Genomic DNA, 22180 nt, shown 5'->3' with positions numbered 1-22180 from the left:
TATAGTTAGTTGGACATTTCACTTGTACAAAACCAGAGAAATTCGGCCGTTATAGTGAGATGAGCTAACTATAACTTGCGCCCCTGCAATGCACTGCTGATGATGTCACATATTACATCATTTATGACATCACTGATGACATCTCATCTGAGTTGGACATCAGTAACCACCCCACAATCATTATCCCTGCCCACTGTGTGGAATGAAGAAGTAGGTGGTTTAGGCTAAAAAAAGAGATTCCTCCCACTGTCCCAATTAGATACGAATGACTGACTGGAGGTGCCACAGCGTCAAGAGAGCTTTCCTGGGGACAGCCATAATGGCCAGGTAATAGATGTAGATGCAGCCCCCAATTGTAAGATAATTAGTTGGAGTATAGTGGGTCTCAGAAGCAAGTAAGATGATCCCAATTGGTTGGGTTTTATAAAAAAAATATGACATAATTAGCTTTCAGGAGTCGTGGGACAAGGCAGATACCTTCTGGATGGATGAGTATAAATCCTTTTGTTCCCCTGCACGTCCCACCCTGGCAGGTAGAGCAAAGGTAGGCCTTTTAATGTTATTCTCGTTAAAATTGATAGGGACTCAAAGGAGGTTGGAGGTTGGGTCTCATAACTGCTTGGCCTAACCTCCCTAAAATGCTATTTGTTCATTTTTATAATTCAGGTGAGAGTTGTTTTATAAATCAACATTTATGTTACTTGAAATCTTTCCTGGAAGGCTGAAGCAAACTTCTTTTTATCTTATTGTACTTATGGGCGATTTTAATATTCATGTGTGCGACCTGAACTGTCAGGTTGATGATCATCTAGGGCCAGCCTATTACTCGATCCCCCATTTTGATCACACACAACAGGGGGAATCATTGGAGGATATTTTGGCTGGGGCCGATCTTTTTGAACCTAGTTTCAGCGATTCTACAGACCGGATCCCTACCTTTAAAGCGCGGGAGTGGGACACTGTTATAGATTATATATTTATCTCCCCCTCCATGCTATTCCAGGTGCTATTTTATAATGCCAAGTTGTCACCATTTAGTGATCACAATCCGGTTATTCTGATGTTAGATAAAGAATGAGGCCTCCTGGGAAATGCGGGAAAGAAAGAGGAAGATTATAGCGTGTTAACAATTGATCAGGGAAGGAGGCTTAAATAGGCCAAGGTAATCCCGGACCTCTTTTTTTCGAACCTATGTGAAAAGGCTAAAGACAATATAGCAATATGCCTTGATAATACCACTTAAGAGGTAAATGTTCTTAGAGCTTTTGAAGGTATTTGTGGTCAGGTGGCCTCTGATCTGACAATGACAACTAAACTCAGACTAACTAGGGCTGAAAGGTGGTTTGATAACATCTGTTCATGGGCCCATCGTAACCTTGTTCAAGCCATAAAAAAACATCCCATGAGATAAAGGCCAGATAGCTATGTTAAGGAAACAGTATAAGATTGCTGTTTCTACACGGAAAAAAAGAGATTAAAGAGGAGGCCTGGAACACACTATTAACAAATGAGGTTCTTAAGGACAGTTCTAGATTTTGGGCCATTGTCAATAAACCTTTTTTTCTGGTATAGAGAATGGCTCTCTAGAATGTAACATTACAGAAGACGAGTGGCTTTCCCATTTTGGGAAAGCCACTGTGGGTCTAATGTTATTGTGGTTGCTCCCACTAGCGTAGAAGCTGATAGGGTTTTTTCTCCTGTGGTATTTAAGGAGGATGATGTAGAAAGGGCGATAATACAGATGTCTAGCTTTAAAGCCCTTGGCCCTAATGCCGTCCCTGCTGACCTGTATAAACGCAATCCAACATTTTGGGCCAAAATACTAACTAATGTTTTTAATGTTTTAGGTTCCCAGGGTTTCCCTACATCACAGTCTTTATCCATGATCATCCCAGTTTTTTAAAAAGGGCCAGACCGATTTCTCGAATTGATTCTACTGTGAATTTCCTAGGTAGAGTGATCTTAGCCAAAGTCACAAACTGAGTGAACAAAAATGAGGTCTTATCAAACCTACAATATGGTTTTAGACAAGGCAGGAGAACTATGGATTGGTGCCTTAACTTACATGTATTAATAAGTAAATATACCATAGCTAAAGAAGGCACTTTACAGTTGGCATTTATGGACCTCTCCTCGGCTTTTGATCTGGTTAACAGATCAAAGTTGTGGTCCTATTCTGCTGGATATGGGCATCGACCCATGTTTAGCTTATTTCCTGGCTGATTTACACAGGGATCTCTCAGCTACAGTTAGGGTTACCCAGGAAGGGATATGCACAAGGCATTTTAAATCTGGTAGAGGTGTCCGTTAAGGATGTATTTTGACGCCACTACTTTTTACCCTTTATATTAATATTTTAGAAAAGCTTTTAGACTTGGCAAGTTTGGACATTCCACAACTAGGAGAAAGGAGTATTTCTGTTCTCCTATACGCGGATGACGCTGTGTTATTAGCCTGTACAGCCATAGGCTTCCAGAGGCTATTATGTGACTTTGGGGCCTATATGAAGTCCTTGGACTTAATATTGAACATAGCAAAATCCCACGTTATGTCTATGGGTCGAAGAAACAGAAAAGTAAAATCCTTTTATTGCAATGGAGCTGAGGTCTCTAGGTTGTCCTCTTTTACTTATCTGGGGGTTCTATTCAATGAGAAAGGTTCCTGGGTCCCCCAACAGAAAATCAAAAGAACTGCAGTGGTAAGATCAACGGCTGCTATTCAAGGATTCGCACAGCGTCTGGGGCTAGGCCTTTCGAAGCCATGCTTAATATTTATAGATCTAAATGCTTGGCTATTGCTCTCTATGACTCTGACATCTGGGGCTACATGCACTTGGAAGGGGTGCAGATAGCTGAAAATACATTTCTGCATATCCTATTGTCGGTCGCCCAAGCAACCTCAACTTTTGTTCTTCATCAGGAATTGGGGCTTGGATTTGTATCAGACTCATTGAGGTTGACCCCAGTAGTATGCTGGCTTAGGACCTGGCTTAACCCAGACTTAACCCTGAATCATCAGATCATTCGGGACTGTGTTACCCTGGAGGAAGCTAGTAGCATCCCATGGCTGCACTACGTCAAGCATATGTTTTTTAAATTGGGGCACCCAGATCTTTTTAAGTACCCGGATAGGATTAAAAAAGAGGATGTCAAATGGGTTAAATCCCAACTCTTGAATTTATTGAGGATGGAGCATGAGGAGAGGGAGTTACTGAAACCATCAGTTAAAGCTCACTTTCTGTTAAAAAACTCCTCTTTCATTTAGCCCTATTAGGAATTGTTACCAAACCCTTTCACAGTTGGCTTTTAATTAGGTTCCGGTTTATCTTAATCCATTTCTCCTTGGGAATCTGCAAGGCTGATGCAAACCAGAGGATATAGGCCCATGTCCTTGTGATATTTTTTCACCACAGTACACAATGCATCTCATAATGTTTTGTGACTATTATAGTGAGATTTGAAGGAGGTTTTTAGTTCCTCTGTTAAGGGGAAAGGGTTTCTTACAAGTCAGACCAGCCTTATTTTATCTTCAACTGCTTAACGATCCTTGGGAGATTTTTAACATTGCCAGTTTTTTAGTGGCAGCGGTTCATCTTAATAAAAAAAGGTACCCTATGATAAAATCAGTATGACCTCTGCTTTATTTTTTATGAAAATATTCTGAATTCTGTTTTAAGCTCCTTTGCATTAGAAAATAGTCCCTGCTGTATTTATTCATTTTTAGAAAAAAATCACTCATATGTCTTAATGGGTTACATGATTTTATCATATTGTGCAATGTGTACTGTACTTTTTTGATTTTAAATAATCAAATAAAGTGATATGACTGTAAAAAAATACGGAAAGGTATAACTCTTTTTCTCTACCTATTACCACTTTACTAAAGTGGTAATAGTTATAGCAAAAATACCAAACCTAATACTTACCTACACTGAAAGGCGTAACGCACAACACCGTAAAAATGTCTGCCTTTAACTTTTGTAATGCCAATGATTACCAAATCAGCTAATGACTTGTGATAACTGTGTTCTGTGGTACACCCACAAAATACCCCCACATTTTGCAAAAATAAACCAATAACAAATATTACACACTTTCAATACATTTGAACTTAATACATAATTACATAAATTACCTGCACTGCAGTGAACAACAATGTATTATATGCTATTTCACTTTACAAAACTGCCCTCTGCTCCATTCCACTAAACAACACTTCAGTGTAGGTCACTAGACTGTATGCCTCTATAATTAACCCTAATGAATTGCATTACACTCTACTGTATGGTACTCCACTATATGCCACTGTACGTCTCAAGATTTAACACAAGTAAACTCTAAACTATTACAGTAAAAAACTACTAAACTGGATGCTACTCCACTGTATGACACCACACTTTAGACTAGTCTGGTATATGTCATTGCACTGTATACCTTGTTACACTGTACACCACTGTAGTGTATGTTATTCGCACTGCACCACTGTACTGTACGGCACTCCAATATACGCTACTCCAATTTACGCAATTACACTTCACAACACTACACTTTTTGACACTCAAATTTACGTAAGCCCACTGTGCACCACTCAAATATATGCCACTCTACTCTAGCCCACTCCAGTGTACACTATTCCAGTTGACCTCATTCTAGTGTACCACGCTCCACTGTACACTACTTGACTCTTCGCTATTTTAGTATACGATATTCCAAACTATACATCTACTATATACAGCACTCCACTCTATTGAACTCTACTGTACGCCACTTCATTCAACACGATTACACTCTACAATACTTACAGGATTTAACTCCACTTTACCATGCTCCACTCCATGAGATAAAGGCCAGATAGCTATGTCAAGGAAACAGTATAAGATTGCTGTTTCTACACGGAAAAAAAGAGATTAAAGAGGAGGCCTGGAACACACTATTAACAAATGAGGTTCTTAAGGACAGTTCTAGATTTTGGGCCATTGTCAATAAACCTTTTTTTCTGGTATAGAGAATGGCTCTCTAGAATGTAACATTACAGAAGACGAGTGGCTTTCCCATTTTGGGAAAGCCACTGTGGGTCTAATGTTATTGTGGTTGCTCCCACTAGCGTAGAAGCTGATAGGGTTTTTTCTCCTGTGGTATTTAAGGAGGATGATGTAGAAAGGGCGATAATACAGATGTCTAGCTTTAAAGCCCTTGGCCCTAATGCCGTCCCTGCTGACCTGTATAAACGCAATCCAACATTTTGGGCCAAAATACTAACTAATGTTTTTAATGTTTTAGGTTCCCAGGGTTTCCCTACATCACAGTCTTTATCCATGATCATCCCAGTTTTTTAAAAAGGGCCAGACCGATTTCTCGAATTGATTCTACTGTGAATTTCCTAGGTAGAGTGATCTTAGCCAAAGTCACAAACTGAGTGAACAAAAATGAGGTCTTATCAAACCTACAATATGGTTTTAGACAAGGCAGGAGAACTATGGATTGGTGCCTTAACTTACATGTATTAATAAGTAAATATACCATAGCTAAAGAAGGCACTTTACAGTTGGCCTTTATGGACCTCTCCTCGGCTTTTGATCTGGTTAACACTATTCCAGTTGACCTCATTCTAGTGTACCACGCTCCACTGTACACTACTTGACTCTTCGCTATTTTAGTATACGATATTCCAAACTATACATCTACTTTATACAGCACTTCACTCTATTGAACTCTACTGTACGCCACTTCATTCAACACGATTACACTCTACAATACTTACAGGATTTAACTCCACTTTACCATACTCCACTCTATGCCATCCCACTGTATACCTCCGCACTGTATGCCACTACACACTATCCCACTGCGATATACGCCACTCTACTGTATCCAACTTCAGTGTATGCCGCTTCACAGTTTGCAACTCCACTAACTGCAATTTATTCCAGTCTAATATCCTCCAATATACTATATCACAGTACACTTTACATCACTATCCTCCAATATATTCTTCCTCACTCCCATTAATAACACTCCTGTGAGGATCTGGGTGTATTTTATGATATGGATTATAAGCAAGTCAGCACATGCCAATTGGGGGAAAACCATTTTGAAAAGGTAAGAGCACTGTCACTGGGGTCTGGAGAGCAGGCCTCAATGAACTCTCAAAGTAAAAAAAATCAGCAGATAGTAGTTCAAAATGGAGCAAAACGTTGGGGGGGAAACCTGCAAAAAGCCTACTTTTTTTTTACCCCCCTAACTAATACTCTAGGGAGAACTCAACCACCTCCTGGTGAGTCTTTATGGGCAGTAAGCGAGGAGGGATGCAGAAAATTGGCTGTCAGCATTGCAGAGCCTACTCTGCCTAACATCCAGTTAACAGAGTTATTCTCACTGGCAATTTGACCAACCTTAATTCTGAAAGGAGCCATCCAAAAAAGGACTTTAATTGACTCTTTGTTTTCTTCATTCTTTCCCTTCACCTTGGGGTCAGTGGTACCTACCTCTGCCAACCCTAGCTTAGCCAGGGCAACATCTAGCTTACCCACAGGAGTTATCCATAACTGGAGTAACCCCACCATGACCAATAAGGGTTCCCTTCTGCTTTTTCTGGGTAAGCAGCTACCACATCTTGTAGCTGACACCATTCTTCTACTCTCATTTCTGTTAGTTCATGTGTTACAACCTTGGGCTGAACACTGGCCTGACTTTCCAGGAGTTCTTAGACTTCTTGGGGAATAGGTAAGGCCTTACTAGTGTCACCTCTGGGAGTTTTATCCTACTGGGATAGAAGCCCCTTGGCTAACTAGAACGTTTCCTGAAAGTTACCTCCCTTTCCTACCTTTCTTTCTTTTGCTTTTGTTTTGGGACCAACCTTTCTTAACTACAGGCACATCACTTCCAGAATCCTTGGGTGAGGCAGTGCACTGGGCAACTGCTCTCTCTGGACTCAGACCAATTTCTGGCAGGTCATTACAATCTAGGGGGGCTAGCTAAGGGAGCCCTTGACTTCTAGAGTTATTAAAGCCAGAGGCCTAACAGTAACTCCTCCTGTGATAGCCATTACTCTTTTAGTCTCTCCTGGCAAACACTGGTCTGGAGATACCACCCTGTCATGCACAATTGTGTGACTGGCACAGCTATCTCCCAGGATGGTGACTGGGGTTCCATTCATCTTTATGGGGTAAAAGTATTTACTACTCTCGGGAACCACCAACTCACCCTCCAGGCCCTTTTCCCAGTTAAAAGCAACTAGGATATCATTATCTGAGGAATGATCCTCTAAGGCTACACTGACATCTCCAGTGGTTACCTTTTTCTTGGGGAAAGCTGGGTCCCCTCTGTAGTGCTCAACCTGATGAGAATCGAAGCAAGGCCTACCTTCTATGAACTTTTTAAGCTTAGGGTCCCCACTACTCTGCTCACTTCTAATTTGTTGGGGTGAGATGTACTCGCCTCTCTTTTAGCGTTCTGGGGCTCGCAGGAATTTTCTTTGGTTGGTTTACCACTGCCTTCCTTTCCCTTCTGTGGGTCTAACCCCCCCCTCCTTCTTGGGATCTTCCCCTGATGCATTTTGGGAATTCTGGTTCTAAAAAGAACAATTGATGGACAGAATGCTGAACAATGTCGAACATTCACCCCGGTACAGATATCTGGACCTAAATCTATTGTCTAGTTGGTCCCCATGCCATTCCAGTTTAAACCAAGCCATATGCAAATCTGTCTGGACCCTGCTTCCCATGGGAACAGTCCAGCCTTAACTGCCAGGCCAAGACCCCATTGGACTAGAACCAAGTATCCTGGAACTAGTTTCGAGCTATCACCCCTCATCAGCCAGCCTAGATTGACTTCGGTAGCATGGAGAGCATGAGATCCATGTCTGGGCATATCCGTCCCACTTGGGGTGACAAATGCACAAACAACAATAGATGGGCAGAATGGTGAACAATGTCAAACATTCACCCTAGTGCAGAGATCTGGGCCTGAAGCCATCTTTTTTTCTTTCCCATGCCATTCCAATTTAAACCCAGCCATATGCAAATCAATCTTGACCATGTGCCCCATGTGAACAGTCCAGCTCAAACTGCCAGGCCAGGTCCTCCTTGGACCGGATACAACCATCCTGGGACTGGTTTCGGGATATCACCCCTCATCAGCCTGGCTAGCTTGACTCCAATGGTATGGAGAGCATGGAACCCATGTCTGGGCATACCCGTCCCACTTGGGGGTGACAAATGCAAAAAGAACAATTGATGGACAGAATTCTGAACAACAACAAATCATTCACCGCAGCACAGAGATCTGGGCCTAAATCTATCGTTGTTTTGCTCCCGGTGCCATTCCAGTCTAAAACCAGCAATATGCAAATCAGTATTGACCCTGATCCCCATGGGAACAGTCCAGCCTTAACTGGTAGGCCAGGTCCTCCCTGGACCAGAAACACGCATGCTGGGACCTGTTTCGAGGTATCACCCCTCATCAGCCAGGCTAGCTTGACTTCAGTTCTCCAATTCTAGCTCTAAACCATTCAACAGCCTTTTTTGTCTAACTCTCAAGGACTAGAACGTTTGGAAGGTACTAAATGCTGATATAACTTCTCTGAGGAACAATTGGTCACAATGTGTTCTTTCACAATTAAATTGTACAAGCCCTCATCACGCAGCGGGCGTGCCGCGGGCGCACCTAAGGCAAGCCCGTCTGTTCCCGTCAGCGTTCCAGAAGTGTCCAGCACCAGCCAAGCTGCCCGTCCATCTCCAGGAGTGGGGGGGACAGGCGGTATACCAAGGATCAGCTGTGGGCTCTTTGCCGTCAGTTCTGCTCTCAGCAAGATTCCAGGGATGTGGTGGCCTCCTACAATACCACATGTGCAATTTGCGGCTTCAAGTTGGGGGCGGGCCCTGGTTCTTCGACCCCTCTTAATTCCGCGTCTCGATGTGGTCCATCCATTTCTGCTGCATTAATTAACGTTTGTTCCCTCAAGAAACATTATGTCGACAAATGACTTACTTGTTGACCGTCCTCTTGACCTGCTGTATATCACAGAGACCTGGCTTGGCTCTACATCTGATCCTATTGTCACTCTAGCCACACCTGAGGGCTACAAGTTCTCTAGAGTTGATCGCCTAGAGGGGAGGGGGGGCGGAGTCGCCATTATTTAGAAGGAGAAGTGGGACCTCTGCATGAGCAATGCTAATTCTTGGGGCAACTGTGAGTCCCTTGATTTTAGTATTCGCTTCTCAGCCCACTTCACTATGGGAGGCTCTTTGATTTGAGCCGGTGGGTTCCTTTTTGGAAACAGGGGATGATGCTGTCATCTCAAGAGCCTTGAAGTTCACCCAGTATATGGTGCTAGGAAACATTATCATTCATTTTGACCAGGTTGATAAAACGGTCTCACTTAATTGTTTGGAGTCCTTGCACCTGGCTCAACTGTCTCAGTGGGTTAATCTGCCTACCCACAAGGCAGGCCATATATTGGATCCTATATGGACCAACTTTCCCATTGTAGTGGAGGAACCATGTCCGGTTTCCTGGTCCAATCCCTTCATCACATATTTTACTTGGAAAGTCACTAATTGTGAACCAATAGTAAGCACTTCTGTTAAACCAGCCTTTGGTAAAATCAACCCCCTGGCCAGGAGCCAAGCCCTGGAAGTCTATAGGCCCTCCCTCATGGGAAATCTTGAGGGACGACTTGCGGATTTCACTAACTGGGTTTGCAGTGCTGTGGATTCGCTTGTTTCGCCACCTTGTCCAGGACTTTCCAGGGACTCTCCATCTAAGCCCTGGTTCACCCCAGATTTTAAAGTGATTAAACATGAGTGTAAAATCCTGGAGCGGGCTTGGCGCTGCAGTAAATACTGTCTGAGGGCTAGCAGAAGCTTCGCTCTCAACAAAAAAATTATTATGATGTGATAAACCAGGTAAAGAGGGAATTCTATGCTTCTCACATTGAATTAGCAAAAAACAACGTTAAAGAAATCTTCTCCATTGTACAGAGCTTTACTTCCCCTGCTGCTCTATCTAGGGAGTCCAAATCCACAGACATCTGTTGTGAGAGCCTTTCTAATTTCTTCTGGGACAAAATCTTTGCTATCCAGGCGGCGTTTGCCCAATGTAATATGGACACCAGGACAATGATGGTATCATCACCAGCTTATTCAGTGCATTCTCTGCACACCTTCAGGCCCATGGACCTTTCTGAGTCCCTTAAAATTCTTAAGGGCCTGAAGTCGGGCTCCCCTTCGGATCCGTGCCCGGCTAGAATGCTAGCAGCTGTTGCTGAGACCATTAATAACGAGGTCAACAGTATTATCAATTTATCTCTTGTGGCTGCCTGTGTACCAGAGGCCTGGAAGCAGGCCAAGATTGTGCCTCTTTTAAAAAAGCCATCTCACAATCCCCTCATCCTAGCTAACTACCGGCCCATCTTCCTGCTACCTGGCTTGGCCAAGGTATGTGAGAAGGTGGTCAACTCACTGAGTTTGTCAAGAGAGAGGGCCTGCTTTGTCCAGCCCAGTCAGGGTTTAGAGCCTCCCACAGCACTGAGTCTGCCCTGGTGGAGGCTGTGGAGTCATTTAGGGAGTGTTTGAATGCTGGCAGGAAAGCAGCGTTGGTTCTGCTTGACCTGTTGGTGGCGTTAGACACTGTCCCTCACTCCCTCCTCCTTTCGAAGTTAACAGAGATTGGGGTGTCAGGTGCACCATGGGGTTGGCTCAGATCCTTCCTTGAAGGAAGGGTTCAACAAATATGGCTTCCTCTGTCCTCTTTCTCTGCTCAGGTAGTGGCCACAGGGGTTCCGCAGGGGTCCTCCCTCAGCACCCTGCTCTTCAATATCTATGTCACACCTCTGGTGTACCTGGCAGAGCAACTTGGGGCTAAGGTCATTGCCTATGCTGATGACACCCAGCTCCTTTTTACTTGGGACAAGAATAGGGATTCAGTTTCCTCTGCCCAACACTGCTTGTCCTCTATTTTTTATTGGGTAGCTGCTACACAACTCAAGTGCAATGAAGAGAAATCAGAGATTTTTCTCTTCGGGAAGTTCCCTTCAAACTTTAGAGATACTCTCTGGCCCCCTGAGTTTCCTAGCCCCACCTCCGGAAACCAGCCAAGAACCTAGGGGTGTGGTTCCAGGAAAATCTTTCCTTTGCCACATAGATTAAAAAACTTGCGGTGACCTGCTTTGGGCTTTTGAAATCTTTGAGAACATTTCTTCCACTTCTACCTATGAAGGCGAAGGAGTCTGTTATCTGTGCCCTTATTTTGTCTCGATTAGACTATGCTAATGCCCTATATATGGGCATTCCAGCTTACCTGCTAAGGAAACTTCAGGTGGTCCAGAATGCGGCAGCCAGGCTCCTTTTGGGGATTCTGACCAGGACTAGCATGAGGCCTTACTTGTGCTCTTTGCACTGGCTTCCGGTGGTTGAACGGGTTAAAATTAAAGCCCTGATCATAGCCCATCGTGCCCTGCATGGGCTTGGCCCCACCTACTTACGGAAACGCTTTGCCTTTTACACTCCAGCATGTCATTTGCACTCTCTGTCCCAGCACCTGGCTTTGGTCCCCCGCTTCCAACGTCAGAGGCTTGGAGGCAACTCTTTGGCAAGGAAAGCGGCGGTTGCTTGGAACGCTCTTCCATTCACACTTCGGAATATCCAGGATCCGCACATCTTCAACAAGAATTTGAAAACTTATCTCTTCGTCTAATTTCCTGTTGGTTACCTCTCTTTTCCTCCAAGCCGGGACACTTACGAGTATCTGCGTGTGATACAAATTAAAATAACATAACATAACCTAAGAGGTATCAACCTGGTTACATATTAGCCAGCCCTCCAGTGACTTAACAGATGCATCTACAAGGGCTACCCATGTTTGTGTAGGCCCCTTTGCAGTTTTCCTCAACTTAACTCAGTATTCCTTAGCTGTGAGGTCAATTAGCTCAATAAGTGCCTGTCAGATGTAGTACATGGGGGTGAAGTCTGGGCACTTCCTCGGTCCACAGATGCGTGGAGGCGACTCCAACCAATGATTTCGGGGTCCCACAAAGTCATATATGCAAAGGGCTTCTGATGCAGACCTTCCATTCTTGCAACACAGTGGTCACAGTGCAAATCTTTGGTGGTGGCTAGTGTCTCTTGGGGTGGAAAAATCTGGTCCCAACCAACACCTATGTGTCCAGGAGACTTGGGTGCAACTTTTGGCTATCTCTAAATTGTCCATCCAAGTGCTCTGCTTCCGGTAGCAGCAAAAGAGCTGCAATGGTTACCAGAAATGGAGTTTGGGCTCTTTCAGCTTTAATGTCCCAAGTGCCCTTCTGGAGGGGCCAGCCAACTTGCCCTTGGAATGTCTGCTTCGGATTGGGGCTGGGAATCAACTTTTACCTGAGCGAAGCCTCCAGAAAAGGGTCCAAACTTTTTTAGCCCAAAGTCCAGAAGGTGCACTCATCCCAATATCGCAGCCTTGTCTTGTGCACTTTCAATGGGTGCAAAGTGATCTCCTTCTCGTCCTTGTTCCAAAATAATTGTGTACTCTAGTCTTGGGGGCAAGGAGTGCCCAATATATTCCAGTAAAGGGCCCGAGAGGACACCATGATCACTAGCCAATGGGATAGAAGGTCCCCTCCTATCTGGTGCCACAGTTCTGGTAATGCGTAGGATCTGGCTAACCCAGAGTGCCACTTTAATGCCACAAACAACATGGCTGAAGTTTTCCTCAAGTGTAAGGACCTTGGTAACCCACTCCTGGGGGTGTAGCTACAACGGGTTGCAAGCCCATGGAAAACTGGTTCTGAAACTGGTTTTCCTTTCCTTGGCCCTATCTCTACCATGTCTAAGGGAAATGAAAGGCTTCCAGGGCAGTAGTGTTTTTGCAGCGGCTCTTCAAAGGGGGCCTGCTTTTTGGGCTAACACCCATTACAGCCCATCCTGTGGGGAGGGGGTCACACCTACAGAGTGGCAACAATCTTTGTTCCCGGCCTATGAGTCGTTCACATGTCTCCCCAGGCAGGCGGAACCCTGTCTCAATCCCAGTACCTTTGCAAAGTCACTGGATTAGCTGAGTTAAAAAACTGCAACTTACACAAAAGTGGCCTGCAATAAATTTGACATAAATGTCGACTGCTCTAGTGAGTCACATTTAATGTCCCCTTCAATTTGATACCTGAAATGACATGGTTAGGTATCCTATGTCAGGAGTTAGATGCATTGGACTGCCAACCGTTAACCCTGCAATTACATTATAAGGTTTCTTAACTGTCCTCAGAAAACACCAATACTTGTTTTACTGTACAGTCATATCAAATATAAATTTCTATCATAACAATATACAGTTCCTTGCCTTAGGGCCTCATAGGCCTGCCTTAGAGGAAACTTAAATATATAGTAAAGGGACTGGTGTACTTTGACATTAGTGGTAGTGACAAAGGTGTGTGTGCAGTGCATGCACAGCCTCTACATCTGCAATGGCAGCTGAATGTCATGTTTTCACTTTGTCACCCCCAGAGTGGTACAACCAGTGCAGTCTCTCCTGGGTGGCAGCCATCCTTACATGCCCAGGCTACCTGGGTACCATATACTAGGGACTTATAAGTAAGTTAGCAAATGCCAACTGGGGACACCCAATTAAACACACAATTTTGAAATGGAAAGAACACTGTCACTGAGGTCTGAACAACAGGACTCACGTACACTCTTAAAGTCGAAAACCAACAAATAGTCAAAATGGGGTAAAAAGAAGGGGGAAACCCACAAAAAGCCTGTTTTCTCACAACTCCACTCCACACCACTAAACTGTACCAATATACAACCTTTGATAGGAACATTACAAAAACCATTGAAATTCCCAAAAAAGAACAAAGGTTAAAGATAAGTTATAGTTGAGAAACCTAAATTATCATTTAAGCAACCCTTTCAAAGAGATGTAATAAGTAGTACTTATAGCTCACATTTATACCTATGCATCACCATAAAATTCTGATATCTTGTGAACCTCCGTACACTGTCTTCTCACCTTACTCGCAACACTACATTAACTATACCTTGCCCCACCTCCATGCACTTCCTATACCCTTGCATTTTACAGACTTTGGAGCATGTGCAATTAATACATTAATAACAACACTTATGACATCTCAAGTTACATGATTTGCCTGAACACACCGCATGGTACACTGGCGAGTTATAGTTAACCTAATGTGGTGAGTGAGGTGAGAAGGCTATGTAAGAAGGTGTGCAAGTTATCTGAATGTCCCGTTCAATGTCCTACTCTTTGCTGAATGGGAATGCCTTTTCCAGCTGCTAGAAATGGTTAGGTTGTCTGCTCACTATATAAGTAAGGTATGCTGGCATTATAATGGTCCAATGGACAAGTGAATTGTGGGGTTTTCTTTTCATCTACTTTTGAGGTGAACCCACTAATGTTTTTGTTAGCTTTCGAGCCAGTTTCAAGAGGCTATATGACAAACAGATTCAATCAGTGACATCCATATATGAACAGGGAAAGTAAATTCCTTCCTCTATGTTGATGACATACTACTAACCCTCACCAGATTAGAGAGCTCTTGACCCTCTTTGACCTCCATAATTGCTGAAGACGAATAATGTTAATTTTTTGATAAGCTGACATGTAAAGAGACTTTCTCACTGTTCTCTGTTACAAAACCTAATAACGTTTAAAATAATTCAAACAAATTAACACATCATTAAATATTGCTTTGTCATGGCCTTTGATCAGCACATTCTGTCATTTTCAATTAATTGCCTTCTCTTCAATTTATCCTTTATACTAATAGCAATATACTGTATCAACATAATATATATATAATTATTATTATTATTATTATGTTTCTTATATAGCGCCAGAATCGACCCCCGAAGGGGTATCTCCGCGCTTGCCTTGGGAACCCGTCCTGGTTTTTCCCTGTGAGATAGCCCCTACAGGGCATCCCCAAGGTGAAAGCCAGGCATCCCGCCGCAGGGGGGGCGTTGTGGAGATTAAGCAAGCTTAATGCCCAGAGTTGCAGAGTGTGAACCCATGATTAGGTCAGGCACCGAAGCGAGAATTATCGAGTCCATGGACATTTGAGCTCAAGACCCTGCCGCGTCGGGAATTGAACCCTGGTCCCGGGTCTGACCTCTGCTTCAGGGTCTGCCTGCTCTAACCAGTGAGCCACACTTCTCCACGGGTATAGACGGGTAACAGTGAATAAAAGGAACATTTTGTCACAAGGTGTTCTGAGTGACATTACATAGCCAATGAGGGCAAAGCTCGAGCGGTCTATGATCAATTAGATCCCTAAGGTGAAAAACATTGCCATTATTCACAGTTATCCATCCATAATTGTATGTTATATATGACCCATCAAATCATCTGCTCCTGATTTCAGTACTATGCATGGACAGAGGAGTAACAGGGGAGCATACATAACATTGCCTCTCCTTCCTCTTGTATACAAAAAAACCTGGCTTATTGTCTCCTACCAGCAACGCACTCTATGCATTCCTTCTCCTACCTGTCCCCCCATCCAATGTGCCCTCTGCTCTGTCAGTGCTGCAATGGCAGGCTCTGTGAGAGTCCTACCAGAGCAGCCTGGAATTCCTTTGTGATGCAGATACAGTAGGTAACAGCTTTTGATAACCACTGTTAGTATGTCATAGCAGTGAATAATCAGATTTAGATACCTGTCCAACTACCACCAAACCCACTAGCTCGCTGCACCTTCCCATCTATCCGCTCAGTAAGCTATGCTCCTTGCTCTCCGGTGCTTCTCTGACAGCCTCTCAGAGATGCTTGTCGGAGCAGCCTGGAATTCCTTTATGACGTAGCAATGGTGGGTACTAACAGTGGGTAACAGCTTTTGGTAACAACTGTTGCTACATCATAGCAGTAAGTTACTGGATATGAATCCAGTTAAACACCCTAGTGTCTCTCTACCTGAGCGATACATAACAAGTATTTTAAAAGATGAGCTGTTTCCATGAGCAAGTAACATTTCCACAGTGCTGTAAATTGTTGGTGATGCAGAATAAAGAGTTGTGTTTTGGAAACCTGTGTTCTCTTACCGTATGAAACTCCCAACCCCATTCAATGGCACTGCTGTTGATGAAGAGCTTCTGGCCCTTCGGTGCATCAGCCTGATAGGTGCCCACTTTCAGAAACCTGCTAGTGTCCTTCGAGGTCATCTGCCAGTTGATAAAATCCACAAGCGGTGAAGCATCTCCGTTTTTGTCAAAATAAACCTCTTTGCCAGCTGAGTTCTTTGTCCGGACATTCTTCAAGTAGTGTAGAAGCTGTAAGGAAAAATCGTCTATTCACCATAATAATATAGAAAGACTAGATGCTGTTCATTATGCAAAAGTCTCAGTATAAGAAGAATCTTTCAATGCCTATATTTCCCAAGAATCCATGAGTGAATGAGTAGCCAATAAAAACCAACACAGTTCCTACATCACCTATCTTCCTTGTATCCCAATAGTGTGTTGTGTGTTACTATCAACCAAGTGTTAAGCACAGCAGCTTTCCGTGTCATCAAGAATATTGTTGTGTACCTGATGCTGATACGATAGGGATTATATCAGTGATGCTCCCTTCAGAGATGTTCTTTTTTACATTTCACGTAATCGTGTTTGTAAATTTCCTGACATATCATTGCACATAGTATACAGGAAGGACCTATGGCTATTTGAATTTGATGAGTGCAAATGTGTTTTAAGAATCTGGAAAGGAGATCCGCTTCAGTAATTTAGCACCAAATCGAATCAGGTGATAATCAGGTGCAACCTATATTAACTGCCCTATAATGCATCATGCCCATTCACAATAGCTACTTTGTATGTGATGGCAAGGAGGATGCGAATGCTGGCTGGTCTGCAGAGGGGGAGGAGACAGAAAAAAAATTCGGGTCAGAATTACCTTTTTTGAACAAACCAAGGAGGAGGTGTAAGATACATATAGGCTAAGTAGTCACGATATTTTAGACCAAATTGCTCAACCCCCTTCTTGAAAGGAAAACCAATAGAAGTAATGCTACCCTACCTACTCATCATGTGCAATAAATATGTTCTTTTCACCTGTTAGCCTTTGGTAGTTACCAGGGTGTAACTGCAGTGAAAGGTAGTGTTTCACTAAGTGCCTTGTCTAGATTCTTTTGTGATTTTTTGGTTGTAATCTTTGGAAAAATGTATAATCACACACAAACACACACACATATAGAAGAAGGGTGGGAGCACACTTCCTCCCATCCCACCACACAATTTGCCCCAATGCATTATGGTAAATACATTGAATGATAACACTTACTTCAATAGTGATCTTTCATTCTTCACCCTTGTTGAAGCAGCTTGTGCTGTGTAACTCAAGACATGTATTTCTGAATGTATTCTTTCATTTGTATATATATATATAAACCAGCAAATGCCCTGAAGCAATTCGAAAGGGCACACCACGATTCTCTGCCGTCCGGCCTGTCAGCCCTTGCACAGCTCCTCACCCCCTCTCCAAGTATAACCTGATCCGACGCGTTTCTGGGCCATCCGCCCCTTAATCATGGATTCGTCACACACGAGGCGTCACAGCTCACCTTTGTGTAATCAATGTCTTTTTATTGATTTACTCTGCCCTAAGTGGGTGTGGCTAATTGTCCGTCATACAGCATGCTGGTTGACGTAGTCCAAAATACAAAGGTGGCACATTAATCCTTCAGTAGGTTTGTGCCTCGTGTGTAATATGACATATATTGTACCTTTAGTAGGAAGGGAAAGCAGGGTGCAGGCGCTGTATTTTAATGCCGAGTCTCGTGCTGCAAGGCAAACAGTGTAGCCTCGTCAAGATCTCCTCGCACACTGTAACATCCTGTGTGCAGCAGAGGTGCTCCTTTCCACGACCAGGAACCGCCGTGCATATCCATAAACCACCAAATGCCCTGAAGCAATTCGAAAGGGCACACCACGATTCTCTGCCGTCCAGCCTGTCAACCCTTGCACAGCTCCTCACCCCCTCTCCAAGTATAACCTGATCTGACGCGTTTCTGGGCCATCCGCCCCTTAATCATGGATTCGTCACACACGAGGCGTCACAGCTCACTTTTGTGTAATCAATGTCTTTTTACTGATTTACTCCGCCCTAAGTGGGTGTGGCTAATTGTCCGTCATACAGCATGCTGGTTGACGTAGTCCAAAATACAAAGGTGGCACATTAATCCTTCAGTAGGTTTCTGCCTTGTGTGTAATATGACATATATTGTACCTTTAGTAGGAAGGGAAAGCAGGGTGCAGGCGCTGTATTTTAATGCCGAGTCTCGTGCTGCAAGGCAAACAGTGTAGCCTCGTCAAGATCTCCTCGCACACTGTAACATCCTGTGTGCAGCAGAGGTGCTCCTTTTAACGACCAGGAACCGCCGTGCATATCCATAAACCACCAAATGCCCTGAAGCAATTTGAAAGGGCACACCACGATTCTCTGCCGTCCGGCCTGTCAGACCTTGCACAGCTCCTCACCCCCTCTCCAAGTATAACATGATCTGACGCGTTTCTGGGCCATCCGCCCCTTAACCATGGATTCGTCATGTTAATCAGTGATGTCATTTGAGATGTCATCAGTGATGTCATCAGTGATGTCACTGACCATGTCATGAATGATGTAATATGTGACATGATCAGCAGTGGATTGCCGGTGCACGATATATAGTTAGTGCAACTAACTATATATGCGAATTTCAATGGTTTTGTGTGAGTAAAATAAGGTTTTGTAAATGCTAATTCCTAACTATATATGGTCTATAACCTATGGTTTTTTCAGTGAATTTTCAAGGTTTTGTAAATGCTAATTCCTAACTATATATGGTCTATAACCTATGGTTTTTTCAGTGAATTTCTATGTTTTTTTAATAGCAAATATCAAAATCTGTAAAATTTATTATTCTTTTAAATGAAAAATATATTTTATATGTTTTTAATATAATTTTTTTATGCATCTGCCAAACCCTGACCTCTTAATAGTGCACTGTGGTGGAAATGATTTTGGGGCTATGACTGGGGTTGGTCTGGAAATGCTTTTAAAGGACACCTTTCATCAATTGATGACACTTTTTCCCCAAACTGCCTTCGTATATTCCAATATATGCCAAAGACAGAAATGGAAGTGGTCCAACCAATTTTTTCCACAATTTGAGAAAGCACGGAAACATGTGAATAAATCTGTTTCTGCTTACATGAGAGACTTTAGAATGGGTTTAATATACAACAATAACTTGCGTTACAACATGCAAGACATCTACAGAGGAGATGGTGTGCACTTCTCCAATGAGGGGAATAGAATATTCCTCCTAAATTTAAAACTGTGCATTGGAACCTACTTGTAGGTACCTAAATTAGCCACAGAAACCAATAGCTCTTTTGAGAGCTACCCTACCTCTTATCATTCAAAACGTTTTTCTTTTTGTAACTTTTTTCACTATTTTTCACCAAAGTACGCTCCCCGGTTCGCTTACCGGTCGCTCCCCCCGCAAATTTTTTATTTATTTTTGCCTATATGAGCGTCCTAAGCCCCCCTCAGAAAACCTAGAGGGTCAGAAAGTGTCTACCGTGCCCCCTTCTACCCATTCCGAACATTGTTTCCCCTCCATCTTGTGTCTCAATTCTACCGATACACAAAATGGAGGACTCCCGTAACGATGCCGGTACGCGTACCGGGGCGCGCACCGGTGAGCGCTCGCTAAAAAAAGGTGGGAAAGTAATTTACAGAAAAACCACTGGAGACACTATCATCAAATATAGAATAGGCCCTACTACATAGCAGTCCCTACCATTTACCCAAATTTGATGGAATTCCATTGAGAAAATTATGCTGTAGGCCTGACTAAATATCCTGAGGTAAATTACATGACAAAAACACATATGAAGTGTTAGAATTGACAACCAATTAAAATGCTACTTTCATTTTCTACTATTATTTCAAGACATTTGATTGGTTATGTACCTGAATATATATAAAGAAAGAGAGAGAAACACAACCATTTTGACTACTACTTCCTGAAGTACATTTCAAGAGCATTTTCACTGTCAACTTTAACTTTTTTTTCCAAGGTAAGATATAATTAATAAAATTTGAAAGGAGAACTATGTTATGCACTTTAAATTAATTTAGGAAAACGTTTTCAGATAGTTATATACTGTCCCTCTATAAGAGTTAGTCATTGAGAAAGACTTAATTATTTAAAGTATTGATTGAGTTAGGCTTCTGTGGTATAATAATGAATTTGCTTAGGCTTCATCACAGGCACTTTTTAATAGTTCTACTGCCTGCCTGAAACCATGCACTGCCCAAAGATTACTTCACTGTTAAAAACTCACAAGTACCTGTCTGAACTTAAACCCAACAGTGCCCTATCTCCACTGATATATTTATTTTTTATGCAATTTACAGCAAGAAAATGGAAGCACAGCAAAAAGAAAATACAATTTCTTTTGAAATTAAGATTGAAAGCATTCCAAACCAAGAAAAAGAAGAACTAGACTTTATGGATGAATCAGTAGACCAAGAATTATTAAAATGTGCAGAAGAATGTGATGCTTGGAATGAAAAGGAGGACATTCCTGATGATTTAATGTTAAAAATTCTCTTAGATTATGAAAAATCAGAACAATAAATTTAATTTTTAAAAGTTAAAATTGTTTGAGACATTATTCTTTTTAATATGAAAATTATGAAATAGTACCCAAAAAGATAAAATATAAACTGAGACTTAAAATATACTGTGCAACTTTTTTGTGTTACATAGTAAGTTTGCTCATAGTTACTTCCTTTCTCCCACTATATTATCTCCAATGTGTATTTAACATCTCTTTATCATCTCCTGCCTCCATGTTGTTTCTGCTTTCCTGACAGACTATGCTATGAATTCCATATACCACAATAACTTCTGAAACAACATGCAAGATATCTACAAAGGAAACGGTGTATATTTATTTTTAGACTCTGCATTGGTACCCACATGTTGGTTCTTCAATAAAAAAATGTTTTTAAAAATACAACAAAAAGAACAATCAATAAACATACAATATTTGAACATTCTTTCATTCTTTTTTCCCTACATTACGCTCCCCGGACCGCTTCCCGGTGCGCGTACCGGGCGCTCACCCCGCAAAAAAAAGATAATAATTTTTTTTTTTTGCCCCGCGGGGCCCTTTTAAAGACCCCTCATTCATCAAACCTAGGGGGTCAGGGAGGATGTACTCTGCCCCCTTATGCTCATTTCCCCCTTTGTTTTTGCCACCTCTTGTGTCTCGATCCTACCAAGACACAAGATGGCGGCCGCCCTGAACTGTTTAGAATGTTCACAGTCACCGGGGAGCCAATCCGCTTCTCCTCGCGAAGTTCCGTTACGCATCAGGTACGCGAACCGGGGCGCTAACCGGGACGCTGTCACAGATATATATATTTTTTTGAACGTTAATTTCTCAAAATCCACTGGAGCACATATCTTGAGACCTAGCAAAGGCACATCGGGCTACCAGTCCCTACAATTTTGCCAAGTTTCGTGTAAATCCATTCAGCCGTTCGAGCTAAAAGTGAGTCCAACCGCCCTATGGAAAAATGAATGGGAAAAACGCGTTTTGGGACCCCCCTTTTTTCTCGGCCCCCCCTTGACGAAACCCCCTCATATTTTCAAGGGCTGGTCAGAAACAAAATGTGCCATTTTCCTAATAAATTCAGCCAATTCCGTCCACAAACACCAAAGTTATTCGACTTAGAATTTTCAGAAATCCCATAGGAAAAAAATCCTAACTATATATACCTACTGGCGACCGCCAGTAGGTAATATATATATATATATATATATATATATATATATATATATATATATATATATATATATATATATATATATATATATATTACCTACTGGCGGTCGCCAGTAGGTATATATAGTTAGGATTTTTTCCCTATGGGATTTCTGAAAATTCTATGTCTAATAACTTTGGCGTTTGTGGACGGAATTGGCTGATATTTTCTGGAAAATGGCACATTTTGTTTCTGAGCAGCTCCTGGAAATTTGGGGGGGTTTCGGCAAGGGGGGGCTGAGATAAAAGGGGGGTCCCAAAACGCGTTTTTCCCATGTTAATTTCCATAGGGCGGTTGGCCTCACTTTTAGCCCGAACGGCTGAATGGATTTCCACGAAACTTGGGAAAATTGTAGG

The 22180-nt window shown here is 42.6% G+C and overlaps 1 protein-coding gene across 1 annotated transcript in view; it reads right to left on the bottom strand.

Annotated features, from left to right (window-relative positions):
* Positions 1–16165, bottom strand: part of LOC147662900 (vomeronasal type-2 receptor 26-like) — a 181474-nt gene extending 165309 nt beyond the window's left edge. Inside the window, exon 1 of the mRNA XM_086950810.1 lies at positions 16046–16165. Within this exon, the coding sequence (XP_086806936.1) occupies positions 16046–16165 (120 nt within the window). The remainder of the gene's footprint in view (positions 1–16045) is intronic.
* Between the last annotated feature and the right edge of the window lie 6015 nt (positions 16166–22180).

Source organism: Lissotriton vulgaris, unplaced genomic scaffold, assembly GCF_964263255.1.
Source record: "Lissotriton vulgaris unplaced genomic scaffold, aLisVul1.2 SCAFFOLD_406, whole genome shotgun sequence".
Classification (NCBI taxonomy): Eukaryota; Metazoa; Chordata; class Amphibia; order Caudata; family Salamandridae; genus Lissotriton; species Lissotriton vulgaris.
The sequence above is the reverse complement of the archived record's forward strand: the minus strand, read 5'-3'. Positions and strand labels throughout refer to the sequence as shown.